Source organism: Lolium perenne, chromosome 4 (genome assembly GCF_019359855.2).
Source record: "Lolium perenne isolate Kyuss_39 chromosome 4, Kyuss_2.0, whole genome shotgun sequence".
Classification (NCBI taxonomy): Eukaryota; Viridiplantae; Streptophyta; class Magnoliopsida; order Poales; family Poaceae; genus Lolium; species Lolium perenne.
Genome location: NC_067247.2, coordinates 302827551 through 302842547, shown reverse-complemented (window position 1 = coordinate 302842547; position 14997 = coordinate 302827551). Strand labels below are relative to the sequence as shown.

The following is a 14997-nucleotide window of genomic DNA, read 5'->3' as shown; positions in this document are numbered from 1 at the left end:
GACACCCGCAAAGCCACTTATGCAATACAAGTTGCATGTCAAGCGTGGAGCAAGTCTCATGAGACGCGGTCATGTAAAGTTAGCCCGGGCCGCTTCATCCCACCATCCCGCAAGATGCAAAGTACACAAACTAAAGCAACAAAAGCATCACCGCCCACACAACTATTGTGTTCTACTCGTGCAACAGATCTATGCATAGACATGGCTCTGATACCACTGATGGGGTTCGTTGCATAGAAAACAAAAAATTTCCTACCGCAAAGATGAATAAATCCAAGATCTAATCTATGGAACACCCAAGATCTAATCTACAAGATCGAAGCAACGAGATGGAGATGAGACTAACCCTCGAAGATTCCAAAGCTTACGAGATTAATCTTGTTGTTGGTGTAGACGATCGTCCCCAGTGTTGCAATCCGGCAGCACTTCCGTACTCGGTCGCGCGTACGGTGTCGATGAAGCCCCTTCCTCTCCCCGTTCCAGCGGGCATCGGAGGTGTGGTAGATCTCCACGGAATCCCGACAGCACGACGGCGTGGTGGTGGTGGTGGAGAAGAATTGTTGCAGGGCTTCGCCTAACCCTGCACATCGTATGGAGGAGAAAGAGAGGGGGCGGCCAGGGTTGGAAGGATGGGTGTGGTGGCCGGCCACCCCCTCCCCTCTTTATATAGGGGGAGGGGTCGGCCTAGGGTTTCCCCCTGGCCCCACCTCTTCCCTTGGCCGGCGCATGAGGGAGGGAAGTCTTCCCCCCCCCCCCCCCAAGTCTTCCCCTTTATCTCTTCATTTAAACACTTTAATCTTGAGATAGATTTTATCTCTAAATTTAAACCATTTAAATTAGAGATAGATTCTATCTCTAGGGGTGGGCCGGCCTGGGACCACATGTCATAGTGGGCAGGACCCACCATGCCATGTGGCACCTATGTGGCATCTCCCAGGGTGGTGGGCCCACTGGTGACCCTTCTAGAACATTCTAGAAGCTCCGGTCAAAACACCGGACTTTTTCCCGAACCCCGGAAAATGACTTCCCTTATATGAATCTTATTCTTCGGACCATTCCGGACCTCCTCATGATGTCCTGGATCTCATCCGAGACTCCAAACAAACTTCGGTCTCCATCTCGATCATATTCTGAATCTACTTATGCGACATCGAACCTTAAGCGCGTCACCCTACGGTTCGCGAACTATGCAGACATGGTCGAGACTCCTCTCCGATCAATAACCAATAGCGGGATCTGGAGATCCATAATGGCTCCCACATATTCAACGATGACATTAGTGATCGATTGAACCATTTACATACGATGCCAATTCCCTTTGTCACACGACATTTTACTTGTCCGAGGTTTGATCATCGGTATCTCCATACCTTGTTCAACCTCGTTACCGATAAGTACTCTTTACTCGTACCGCGGTATGTCATCTCTTATGATCCAATCATATTCTTGCAAGCTAATCAGACGACATTCCACCGAGAGGGCCCAGAGTATATCTATCCGTCAACAGGATGGACAAATCCCACTATTGATCCATATGCCTCAACTCACACTTTCCGAATACTTAATCCCATCTTTATAACCACCCATTTACGCAATGGCGTTTGATGTAATCAAAGTACCCTTCCGGTGTAAGTGATTTACATGATCTCATGGTCGAAGGACTAAGGCAACTATGTATCGAAAGCTTATAGAAAATTGAACTTAATGACTTGATCTTATGCTACGCTCATTTGGGTGTGTGTCCATTATATCATTCAACCAATGACATAACCTTGTTATTAATAACATCCAATGTTCATGATCACGAAACCATGATCATCCATTAATCAACAAGCTAGTTATACAAGAGGCTTACTAGGGACTCCTTGTTGTTTACATAACACACATGTATCAATGTTTCAGTTAATACAATTATAGCATGTATGCAAACATTTATCATAAACACGAAGATATTATAATAACCACTTTATTATTGCCTCTTGGGCATATCTCCAACAGCCTCCAGACGCCACTCACCTCACGATAGGCGCCAACTGTCGTTGTGTATTCGACGGTACTCTGGTGAGTGGATCCTCACGGAGGGGAGAGAGAGGGAGACATAGAGCGAGGAGTCACTGGGACGGGGTCACACGAGATATCCAGCTTCAGATCTTGCAATGGTGGTGAAATCCTACGTGCTACTATAATTCACTATAAGACAAGAGGTGTGCGATTACAATAGGTTGTGTTGTTATGCCCCAAGGGATCACAGGATCCGACTTATAAAGGCTCCAGAACTAGGGTTACAAGGGTATATATCCTACCAGATACGACTATGCTAAGTGTTCCTTGTCGTGCACGTCACGGATCGGGATCCCTTCACCATGGGCTAGATATGGTAGCTTGTCTCCGGAGCGGATCCCACCTTCGCTATTTTCCGGCAACTGGACCACCCGGTTGGGCCATAGGCCTCACCACCATATGTGGGCCACCCGGTCTTGCCAGAATCAAGGCCCTACCGTGGTATACCTAGGTAGCATATCCACGACAAAGATGCACGGTAGATGACACGTCTAGCAAATCTGCTAGGGTTAGGGTTCCATCGAATTACTATTGCGGGTGTGATTATATTTGTGATATGCATACTATTCTTATTCTTCCTAGTGTTTCAACTTATTTGTGCAATGCTTTGTTGGTTCACTATGACCTCGTAGTTCGATTGTGACTCGGATCTGTTTACTTTGAGTATTATGTCGATGAATAGAACTAAGACGCCGCATAGATCAATGGGGTAATGCACATTTAACAAGTGGTCTCAATCAACTTACCAAATTGGTTGTGCATGGCATTTGTTAAATGTTCAATTATCTCATAGACCTCTTATTTCTATAATAGTTGATTCATAGGTAGCACTTATGAGGCATATGTTTCATTCATTGTGTTATTCATATATTACGAGGTATCCACGGGATGGTGTAACCGAAATTACAGTTATGTGCACAGAAAAGTATGTGCATTTCTCTTGTTTTGCTCATCGCTCTGGATCTTGTGTTCATATATGAGGCCTATTTTTTATTTCGTGTTCGAGGCCGATGATTAAAATGTGGCCCAAATCTTGGCATAGAGTTATTGAACCATGTACATTGTGCTAATAGTGATGGTTAGCAATGTACTAGTTTGTTGACCCCATCTCTAAGATTTATGTGTCCAATGACTTAATGAGGCCCTAACTATTCTTTTGTTGTTGTGATGAGCCAATGATTATAATATAGCTACATATTGGTGTCATACTATATATTTTGACCTTGAGCATTGCATAACTACTCATGGATGCACATAGCACTTGGACATAAAGAATCGTTCGTGCCGCTAGGTGATTAACATGAGGCACATTGTTTGATAGTTTCTTCTCCTAGATGTTCATATTTGTGCATGTCCTTCTTGTCAAGTGATTGAATATGTCAACCTAATAACACCACAATGGTAATATCCAACCTAATACATTGCACAAACAATCCTCCTTGTGTATTGTCCTAGGTTGAATAGCATTAATTGTGGTGCTCACTATGATTTATATTATGAAGTTCTATATGTTTGCTTAATTGTATGAGGCGTTCTTTGTTCTTTGTCCAATGATTAAAATGTGGCGCAATGCAAGGCAAGGGATTCTCCTTAAACCTAGAGCACATTGCTTCTACACTACACTTGGTTTGGGGATAATCCCTTTGCCTTTTGTGTCAACCTATATATGAGGCGTTCTTTGTTCTTTCTTGTTGTGGGCCTATGATGTAGGTAGATGCTAATTCGTACTCATAGGTTGTAGCCACTGGAACCAATGATCTGCATACACACATTGCTCGTGCAATTCTTCTAGTTCTAGTAGCCCCAGCTCTACCAACGTATGTGCACTGTGTGTGAGGTTTTTTTCTTTCTTCTGCAGGCTAAGATCAACCTAGACACACCTACGGAGGTTTCCAACAAGGTTTCTACCAAGAGGCCTCAAGGAAGGCCGTCTAATGGCCACTTCCACGATAAGGTGGGTCCGCAGCCTTCCTTCAGATCAGCTTCGAGCGGGCCTTGTGCATGCTCCCAATCCCTACGAAGTTTGAGGAATGGTTTGAACCCATGACCCATCCTGAAAAGATCACCGTACTCACCAACTTGCGTGCAGCTAGAGGATGACTACCAAGTTCGAGGGCAATAAGGTCATCATCGATCAGGGGTGAGCAGACTTTGTCATTGCCCATAACCTGAGGGTTGGCCATTTCCTCACCTTCCACAAGGAAGCCTCGAACATCTACAGAGTGTTCACCTTCAACTACACAGACCGGAGGTGCCACCAGGTAGGTCATGGAAGAAGAAAAGGCTTGAAGTTGTCGTGGTAGTGTCGATGAACTATGGTCATGTAAACGGTGGCTGATACTTGGTAGCGTGTCTGGACCGTGTGTGAACATTTGCCGTGTCGATCGTCTGATCTTAATTAATTACCGTATCGTGTGAATCTTGTGGTGGTTAGCGTGTCTGAATTGTTTCTCAAAAAAAAAAAGCATGTCAGAATTGTAATGTTCATTTCATTGTGTGTTATTCATCAATGAATGGTAACCTCACTACACAAGAGAAGATATTCGTGGACTCAGTTTTGGGGTGGCAACCAAACACATTGGGCTCGTGGTTTTGGGCTGCTTCATGGACTTCAAACTAGGCAACCAAATACCCTCAGTGGTTGTTTGGATAAAAGTTTTTGGCACGAGTTTTAGTAAACCGGATTTTAGGAGAAATTTTAGGAAAACTGGCTTTACGTTGTTGTTTTGTTAAAACGGTATTATAGTATACCTGTTTGGTTGAAACTTGCTTTACGTGGTCTAGGCACTGGCGCCCCGGCCAATGGAAAGCCCCCATGGCGAACCTGCTCTCGATGTCCAGCGTCCACGTCGTCGGCGGCGCGTGCCGCGTACTGACGGAACGCTTAGTCGAGTCGAGGAACCACTCTGTCTTGGGCTCTTGGCGTAGTCTGCCTTTTTGTCCCGCCGCTGCCGCCGACGGTACCGCGGAGGCATGTGGAAAACTTCACAATTTCAAAAGCTGCCCTTAGAGCATCTCCAGTCGCGTCCCCAAAACCGCGCCGGATCGAGCGTTTGGGGGACGTGTTTTGTTCGTGCCGCGTTTGGGGGACGTCGCTCCCCAGCCGCGTCCCCCAAACGCCGCCCCCAATCAGAAATTCAAATAGATGCATTCAAAAGAGATCGTTCCCGCCGATTCGTCGCGATCAGAGTAGCGGCGATCGATCAAAGCATCAAGCGCGATCATATTACAGACCGGTGGTGCATGCAAATTAGAAGAAGGGGAATGGGTTGGTCGACGGCGTCGTGTCCTGAGTCGACGCAGGCCCGTCGAGCACGACGACCGCGCCGGATCGAGCGTTTCTGGTAGTCGTTGTTGATGAGCTTGCGCTCATCGAACTCGGTCTTGATCCTCGCCCAATACTTCCCGCCTTTTTGGTTGGCGCCGATGATGGAGTCATGGCTCACCGTCGCCCACGACTCGCACAGACAAAGATCTTCCAGAGGCGTCCACTTCGGGCCTCGTGTGCCCGACGCCTTCTTCTTCTTCTTCTTCTTCTTCGTCCTCACGCCGTCCGCGTCTAACTCCACAAGATCATCGTCACCGGCACCCTCGTCGTCCTCTTCGTCGCCGCCCTCTTCGTCCTCATCGTCGTCCTCCTCGTCGTCCTCCACCCCCTCCTCTTCCTCGTCGTCCTTCTCCTCAACCCCGTCGTCCCCCTCAGCACCGGCGCCGTCGTATTCGAGCGGACCCCTGCGGCCGGTGAAAGGGTCGCCGTCCGGACCGGGTCCTGGCTCGCGCTGCTCGTACGCCGGGGAGTAGAGGTTGTTGGGGTTGAAGCCGCCGTGCGGCAGCGCATCCTGGTAGTGCGGCGACAAGTTAGGCGTCACGCACCCGGGAGTGCCGGAGGGGCCGTCGTTGTAGAAGGCGGATGACGACGGAGAGAAGACTCCCGGAACGTACACCGGCACGTTCGTACTATATGGGCTCGCGTTGGTGGCGGCGAGGCACCCGGCCAGTATGTGCTGGTTCTGGCGCGCCGCCAGAGCCTTCTTCTCCAGCTCCGCCGCCCTCCGTCCTTTCCGCTCCGCCGTCGATAGCTTCCGGCGCAGGCAATCTTGCTGCCATTGATCTTCGGTCATTCCTTCAGGCTTCTTCTTCGCAGCCGGCGCCTTCCGCGGCTTCGCGAACGGCGCTTTCGCCCCTATCGTCGCATTGCCCGGCGGCTTCTTGGCCGCTTTCTTCGCCATCTTTTTGGGAGCTGTCGGCGGCGCCATGGAATGGGGAGAGGGTAGCGGCGGCGGGTGGACGGCGGGAGGGAGAAAGAAATCGGCGGGATAGGAGAAATGAATCGGCGGCGGGATATGTTTTGGGAGGCCTGTGCGCGGCGGTATAGGCGCGATTTGGCGGGAGCGGCGGGATTTGGCGGGAGTGTGAGACGAATTTTCCCTGTGCCGCTGACGGGTCGGCCCCGCGTCGGTTGGCCTCGCTTTTCGTTGTGTCCGGCGTCCCCGGAGCGTCCCCTGTGGGACGGGGACGGGCTCGGGGCGCCGGACACCGTATAGGGGCGCGCCGGACAAAAAAGGGCTTTGGGGGACGCGGCTGGAACGCTTTTTCTGTCCGGCGCGCCCCAAATCCCTTTGGGGGACGGTTTTGGGGACGCGACTGGAGATGCTCTTATGCTGCTTTTTTTCGAAAGGTCCAGCTTAAACTGGCTCCATATATTAGCAGATAGCAACAATTTACAGGGTTGCCCTAAGGCCAGGGATAATCAAAGAGGGATAAGGAAAAACCCAAGCGGCAAAGGAAAGCGACTAGCTCAAGGTGGTTCCAATAACAGCTTACGCACTGCCTTAGCCCCTGCGAACGCCTATTCCTGAGCCTCGTCCTTGATAAATAAGCACATCTGCTGGGAGGAGTTCTGCTTCTCCCTGAAAGCCGTCGTTGCGCTCGCGCCATATGTTCCAGCATGCAAGGATGTTTAGATTCGTGGCTTCCAGTCTCTATGCCTGAAATCCGAAATTGTGCAGGTTCCACTCTTCACCGCGACTTTGACGCCGTCGCAGCTAGGCCAGGCCGCCAACTTGCCCCAGAGCCGGCGGGAGAAGAGGCACTCAACGATAGTGCTGAGAAGTCTCAAGGCTGTGCATGCACAAAGGGCAGAAGTAGCCGTTGGGCCACTCACGACGCTGAAGACGGTCGGCGCACCAAAGGCAAAGGCGATCCTGGAAGAGAAGCCACGCGAAGAATTTGTGCTTCGGACGAGCCCAAGTTCTCCAAACATCGTGCCTGAGCGAACAACACACACGACCCTCGAACCTGAAGCTTGTACGCTGACTTCGTTGAATATTGGCCATCCGACGTGAGGATTCAGGTGATGGAGTCGGGCGATCCGGGATGCAGCTCAATGGCGGCTAGAGCGATCATTCTCCAAGCTTGCAGGAATTCCTGGAGGATTGGTGTCGTCACGTTGTGCCGGAGATCGGCCACCCATTTGTTGTCCTGAAGGGCTTGGGCAACCGAGCGCCATTTGCGCCGAGAGTGAGCATACAAAAGAGGGAAGGAGTGGCGGAGGGGGGCGTCGCTGAGCCAGGTAGATTCCCAGAACATGGCCTTGAGGCTGTCCCCGATGCGCACCCGCGTGGCAACCGCGAAGAGGTCGCAGGGCATCAGCATCCCCACCCAGGGGCGGTTGGGTTCAGTCCACTCGAACCAGAGCCAACGCAGCCGAAGGGCGCGACCGAAGAGCGTGAGGTTTGGCAGACCCAAGCCGCCATGCTCCAGTGGTGAACAGACCTTGGACCTAGCAATTTTGCATTTGCCTCTGGCCAGGTTGTTCTCCTCTGCACCCCGGGTGAAAGGCCGGCGAATTATGTTGAAGGCAGTGAAGAAACTTTTTGGAAACTTTAGAGCAGTCAGCGCAAAGACTGGCAAGGCGCTTAGCACGGACAAGGACAGGGCACGGCGTCCTCTAGCGTTGATCCATTTGCCGCTCCAGCCTGCTAGCTTGGCTCGCGTGCGATCAAGAATGAGCTGCAGATGAGCGAACGACAACTTTCCCAGGAAGAGGTGAAGCCCCAAATATTTGATTGGGAATTGGGCGCGATCGCCATTGAAGGGGGCAAGAATATCGTCGAGGTCGAGCTGCTCACACATGATGGGCGTGATGGAGCACTTGTGAAGTTGATTTTTAGCCCCGTGGCTTCACCAAACGCATGAAGAATGTGCAGCAGCAGATGGAGCTCGTCTCTCACAGGGTTCAGAAAAACTATTGCGTCATCGGCGTAGAGACTAGCTCTGAGTGAGGCCTCACGCAAAGGGAGAGGGGAGAGGCCGCCAAGCTCGGTCGCTCGCTGCAGAATCCGATGTGGAGGATCAATGGCCGAACGACAAGCCTTCAGAGCCATTGAGGATAACTGAATACGACGCCGTGGAAAAGAGCAAGGCAATCCAGTCCCTCCATCTCGCACGGAAACCGAGATGTTGCATCAGCTCAAGCAGATATTCCCAAGAGACGGAATCGAAAGCCTTGGCGAAATCCAACTTGAGGAGAAGGGAGGGCTTCTTCTTGCGGTGAAGCGCACGTGCGAGGTAGTTGTCGTGGATGCATCTGGCTTTTAGGAACGCACTTTGGGCATGAGAGATCAGGCCACCCATTAGTGGGGTGATCCTCCGTCCCAACACCTTGGAAAAGAGCTTGGCAAAGTTGTGGATCAAACTAATCGGACAGAAGTCATTTTTTTTTTTGAGAAACACAGTACAAACGCAGACGCTCATATACACGCGCATACACTCACCCCTATGAACGCACACACGCACACCCTACCCCTATGAGCACCTCCGGAAGACTGAGCCGGCGGATTGAATCTTGAAATTGACGAAGTCACCACAGGCGCCTCGCTGTCGACGGGAACGTCGCCTCCCACTGAATGAATATTCCGCTTTATGAGACACACAGATGTCAAATCCATTGAACTCGGTGGTGAAGTACAACCACCCTCCTAACCACCCAACCTCAGGTTGGTTCTCAATCGGACAGAAGTCATTGACGGAGAGCGTCTGGTCTTTTTTGGGCAGAAGGCAAATGAAGGCCGGATTCAGTGCTACGAAGTTGCCGCCGGCCAGCCGGAACAAGTGGTTGCACGCTGCCAAAATATCCCACTTGGAACACTTTTGGTAGAAGGTGCCCGTAAAGCCGTCGGAGCCAGGCGCCTTCTCCGCCGGAGAGGCCTTGATAACTTCCCAAATCTCAGCCAAGGAGAACGGGTTGTCAATGCCAACCGCAGGTAGGGAAGGCATGCCGAGGCCTTGCCACGAGATGGAACATTGCCTTGTGGCAGTGGTGTCGGGCGCGTCAGCAAAGTGCTCATGGAGGGCCTGCGCTGTCGTCATGGGTGACATGAATGCCACCGGCTAAAGAGAATTGGTGGACGAAGTTTCTTCGACGGCACGCGTTTACTTTGACATGGACGAATCTGGTATTGGCGTCACCTTCCTTGAGCCAAACCTGCTTGGAATGTTGCCGTCGGCGTGCTCTGTCCACCGCCGCAAGGCCGAGGATCCTCACCTTGAGAGCCTTCCTGAGGTGGAATTCAGACGACGTGAGAGGGCGCGAGTCCTGGGCCTCGTCCAGGCGTAACACTATCTCGGTGGCGAGGTGCAGCTGAAGGCGTGTGTCGCTGAATAGCTCCTTGCTCTAGCGGTGAAGTGCTTGGCTAGTGCGACCAAGCTTGATGCGAGTCGCGACAAAGGGTTGCGAGAGGCCACATGCGCATGCCAGGCCGTGGTCACCGTATCGTCGAAACCTTCATGGCGAGGCCAGAAGTTTTCGAACCAGAACCGAGCCTTACGTCGAGGCGTGCATATGGAAGCAAGGAGCAACGGGCAGTGGTCAGAATGGGAAGTGGAGACTGGAGAGAGCCTGGACCGAGCAGGGAGAGAAGAAGCTATCCCAAGAGGCGTTCGAGAAGATACGATCCAAATTGACTAGCGTTGGCGTTTCCCGCTCTGCTGCTTTCATGGCCACTGGCCGCAACATGCTTGTTAGCAGATGCCTTGATCTGCAGCCTCGCCACACTAGGACCGTTCTTCCCATTCTACGTTCCGTTTATTCTTCTTGATCTATGGGTGAACACATGAATCATTGGATCAACGAGGCTCTCATGGGGTTCTTGTGCTGAGCAGCTGTCTTCTCCTTCCTCCATTGGCTCAGAGCTACTGCAGCGTCATGTGGGTCTTTAACGGTAGCGGCCACCACCAACGTAACCGTGAGCCCGTGAGGTTCTATTCTGGACTCGCTTCTGGGAACGAAGATCATATACTGTACACGGGGAACAGAGTTTTTGTAAAAACAACTATAAAACGCGGAATTGCAGATCTACAGAAAAGTAGTTTTTCTAATCCATAGATTAGTTAGACTATCCAAACTGTGTTTTCCTTAAACTCAGGGTGAAATCCGTTTTCGTTAAACTAGTTCTCTAAAAACATAGTAACCAAACAACCCCTCAGTGAGCTTAAATAAAATCCCTTCACGAGCAACCAAACAGCTAGCCAGTTTAACACTTGGCTTGTTCCAAACGGAGAAATACTCAAGCTACCGAGGTGTACCATTTCCTTGTGTTATTTGTGTAACATGACATGGAAGGCTGTCGTGTCATGCAAATTGGTATCATCAGTTGTTCCATGTTCTTCTTACCAGAAACTCGAAATGAAGTTCAGGCCAGAGCAAGCCAGTTTCGTAGAGAACGCTATTAAATGTCACTACAAAAAATTCTGAAAAACACAGCTCCGTGAAGCTGGGGTTCCAGAATGCTGCAGACGTCAGTTGGTTGATCAATAGTTTTCCCCTTGCATGACCAAATCCTAGACAGCAGCCAGACAACTACAACTGACTAGATAACAGTTTATGTCATGACTTTTGAGTTTTTTTGAAACAAACAAAATGCTAATATATACAATGCAAGTTGCAGACAATTACGACCCACAATTGATGGATAATACTGCTTTTCTCTGTCTTTGCAAAGATGCACTGTTTTTTAAACAGAGCACTATGCAAAGGTGCAAATAATCATAGTACAGCATAGAAAGCACACCGGACAAAAAAATAACAGGAGCAATGAAACTAACAGAAACAAAGCAATATTCCTACGGAAAATTATGCCATCAAAACTATGTAATTTTAACCCAGCAGCTGACCCTTGTCCCAAAAACGTTGCAATATTCACAAGCTCAACCCATCAATTCATCTGTCAGGTTCAAGCTACTCATCATACGCTTCAGATTCCCATGGAAGAATATGGATACGAGGCTGGCCTTTCAGTTTTGGAGTGCATAAGCACAAGGCCCCCTTGTATGGACCTTCCCAGCATAGTTGAGTAGATCAGCCAGATTAGTTGACGTTGATGTAGTTGAATTTCAAAGAGAGGCCCACCCACATGCATACAAATAATGCAGCTGCTAACAAGGGCCAACCAACCAGTCCCAAAGGATGGCAAAATCTACCATCAAACTGATAGACATCTCTAAACGTAAAAGCTGATTGCAATGGAAGATTTGCACCTCTACATGTCTACCATCAAACCGATAGACATCTCTAACTGTAAAAGCTGATTGCAAGGCAAGATTTGAACCTTGATGCTTCTTCAAGCAGTAGGCTGAAGACGGAAGGATCACCCAGGTAAGACTCACTTCTAAAGAAGAATAGAAGAATATAAATAAAAGGTAGCAGCCACCTGCAATTTGAGAGAGTGGTCATTAAAATCCATGAATAATGCATATCAATACAGAAGAAGCCAAATTAACTAAAGAAATGTAAACAAACAGGAAATATGCATACCTCTTACTAAAGATGGCTGAAGCTTAAAACCTTCTGTGTCTGGCAAACAATGGATTAATGACACCCCAAATAAAGGCATAACTTGATAACCAATGGCACATCTGAATTTCGGCCATGATACAAAGGGTTTGGCAAAGGAAGTTGAGCGCCTCGTACATCTTCAATAACTTTCACATTGAGGAGCAACTCAGATGGTCCTTAGTCCTTGCGCTCCGCAGAGAAATGCACAGAAACTAAAGGCAACCAAGTAATGTTCATAACAGTAGTGTTGACCAGCATCCACTTAACTATAGTTCTATGTAGACACATGAAACCCATACAATTCAGTAAGTGCAGAGCCTGACAAGCAAAAGGTTTTGTTGTCCCTCGAACATAGAAGCACAAAAAGCGGGAACAAAGCAGCACCCCCTTCAAATTTTATGTTGAAATATCAACATTGTGAAGATACCAAATTAGGTCTGCATCGGTGACGCACTTGCATGATAGTTGTCCAAGTCAGCATCAAGTTCTTCAGCAGACCTTGGCTGATTACGCTCTTTCCCACGACGACCGCCAGATCCACTGCCGCCAGCACCGCCACCACGACGACCCCTCCCACCCCTTGCACGGGGTCTACTCTGTGGCAAACCAGCTGGGGCACTCCTTGGTGCGCTGTAAGAATTGAAGTGGAGTAGGGTAAGGGAGGGAACATATTAATATTAACACAGGATAAAAATCCCTCAAAAGATAACTTTGAAAAGCAATGTGGACAAGTTGCTTGCTTAAGATGAGGTGAATCAGAACATGATGTCTAATAAACAGTACTGTAGACCTATACCTCACATTACTGATAGACAGAGTAACAAAGGTGGCCATATTAGCATGTCAATAATGCAAGAAAGTGATCCAAATCAAGCTATTTTGCTAGATAACCTAAGTAGGCAGATATGGAAGATTTTCCAAAACTGAAGTTCAAATACTGCTTCAGCAAATACCCTTATAATTAAAAAATGATGCTCTTGGCAGTTGCAACATGAAAATCACCATAAGAGCCAACAGTATTGGGCATTACATTTGATGTCAAACTACTGGACAATAATTTATGGGCATGGTGTGATGGAACACATGAAAGTGTTTTTCTGCAATACAGAAATAACATAACAGTAAACAATTGTTCTATCACCATCCCTAACATTTAACATCAAATATGCTCAGCATTTTATGCGCAATTCAAGCAAACATACAAATGCAGATTTTCAATTTGCTACGGATTGAATTCAGAAAAAAGAGCTGGGCCCAACCGAGCATACCTCCTAGAAACATTCCTAGCATAGTTTCCGTTATTGGCTGGAAGTGCAGCTGGAGCTGTAGGAGTGTTGGTCCCAAGTATCTCTATCTTCATAGGCTTTCCATCAAGTTGCACGTTGTTATATTTCTTCAACGCTGCATTAGCATCTCCACGCCTGGCAAATATTACCTCAGCTGTTCCCTGAAACAACAAAAAAAGGAATGTCAGGCATCAGACAAACAAACGCATGGAACAAACAAAATCATAACACCGCATATGTACCTTAGACCTCCCACTTCTGTCATAGTGAATTGAGCATCGCTTCAGATCACCCAGCTCAGAGAACAGCTCCTACACCATTGACAAGACATAATTCAGCAAGTGTACTGCTTGGTCAATGTAAGCAAGCTACGCCCTGTAATTTGACTATGTTTGAAATAACATAAAATTCGATGGAAGCTTCCTATAGACAAGAAATTGCAAGTGCGTTTTATAGTAGATAAGCTTATCTAACATACGAGTGCACTAACCCATACAAGAAACAAATTCAACCTAAGGAGTAATCATCATAAACTTATGAAGCAAATGGTACAATATATAGAAGACGTCTTACAACATCAGTATCACACAGATCAAAACAAGGCTATGGCAGTGCAGAGAGAACAGAAATACTGAGACATAGATTTCTGCTCTAAACCTATGCTTCTTCTTTCTAAGACAGATATTCAAATAAGTCGCACCTTCCCGAATAACTATTACCAGTTGACTAGAATTGAAAGCTAAAGCAAGTCGTACACAAAAAGAACACGCAAACAAAAATAGTAACAACGATTAATACAGCAGACTGAGGCTAGCAGAACGACCAAATCACGAGTATTAATGATTTATACTAGATCTCGTGCCAGATCTAGAAAACAGCCTAACTAGTACCATGCCCAAGCAACTATACGAGATTCTATGAGGCCAATTACGTAGAAGCAACGAACCGAAGTGCAGATCCGGTAGCGTGCATACCTTGATGTCCTCGCTCGAGACGCCGAAGTCCAAATTGGTGATGAAGAGCTTGGTTCCGGTCTCGATAGCCGAGACCCTCCCGCCGGCGCCGCCTCTCGCCCCGACGTCCGCGAACTTGTCGTGCTGCCACGCCGACTCCGGAGCCTGGATCGCGTTCACACCAGAGTGAGAAAACCACCGGACCATCCTCTCCCGCCGCCGCCTCGGCGGAAACGGAAGACCATCCTTGGCCGACGAAGAAGAAGGAGACGACGACGACGCAAACCCTAGTCCGTGCGATTGGTTCGTACCTTCGGCGGCTGGTAGGGCGCCGCCCTGTTCCCCGACCTCTTGAAGGCGCGCCGGTTCGGGCCGACGCCTCCGGCTGCGGCCGCGGCTGCGCCGCTGCCGCCAGAGGCGGAGCCGCGGCGGCCCTCGCGGCGGCGGCTGCCAGCGCCTCCGGACGAGGGGTTGCCCTTCTTGTTGTTCTTGATGATGTCGTCGAGGGTCATGTCGAGGGTCTCCGCCATGGCTGCTGGGGCGGGGTAGATCTGGAGGTGCTTGACGAGGAGGTCGTCGCGATTGGGATTTGGTGGAGAAAGCTGATTAGGGTTGCGAGGTGGTGGGGAATTTGGGAGATTTTTCTGCGGAGAGGCGGCCGCGATAAGAATATATTAGGCCGTGGTACGCGTAGGGAGAACGCGTGGTGGTGGTGCCGTCTGACGTGTGGTGCGGGCGCACGAGTCAAGAGGGGGACTTGGCTGGGTCGGCTTCGGGGCTTCTGCCCTTCTGGCCGGTCGGACTCGGACCGGACTCTGCATGCCTCTTACCTGGGTCCGTTCCTTCAGGGCATCTTCAAACG

General features: G+C 49.3%; 1 protein-coding gene across 1 annotated transcript; it reads right to left on the bottom strand.

Annotated features, from left to right (window-relative positions):
• Positions 1-12016: 12016 nt before the first annotated feature.
• Positions 12017-14797, bottom strand: LOC127295971 (THO complex subunit 4B). Its single transcript, XM_051325999.2, has 5 exons — positions 14447-14797; positions 14157-14300; positions 13425-13493; positions 13165-13343; positions 12017-12526 (listed from the first exon to the last, which is right to left on the bottom strand). Exons 1-5 carry the CDS (start codon positions 14663-14665, stop codon positions 12328-12330), a joined length of 810 nt encoding a protein of 269 aa, XP_051181959.1. The 5' UTR covers positions 14666-14797; the 3' UTR covers positions 12017-12327.
• Between the last annotated feature and the right edge of the window lie 200 nt (positions 14798-14997).

Excerpts from the sequence above, each read along its gene's own strand:
- LOC127295971 (XM_051325999.2), bottom strand. The coding sequence starts at position 14,665 with ATGGCGGAGACCCTCGACATGACCCTCGACGACATCATCAAGAACAAC. Across the intron at positions 14,301-14,446 it reads CGCCCTACCAGCCGCCGAAG|GCTCCGGAGTCGGCGTGGCA; the intron begins GTACGAACCAAT and ends AACGCGATCCAG. Across the intron at positions 12,527-13,164 it reads GCTAGGAATGTTTCTAGGAG|CGCACCAAGGAGTGCCCCAG; the intron begins GTATGCTCGGTT and ends CAATTCTTACAG.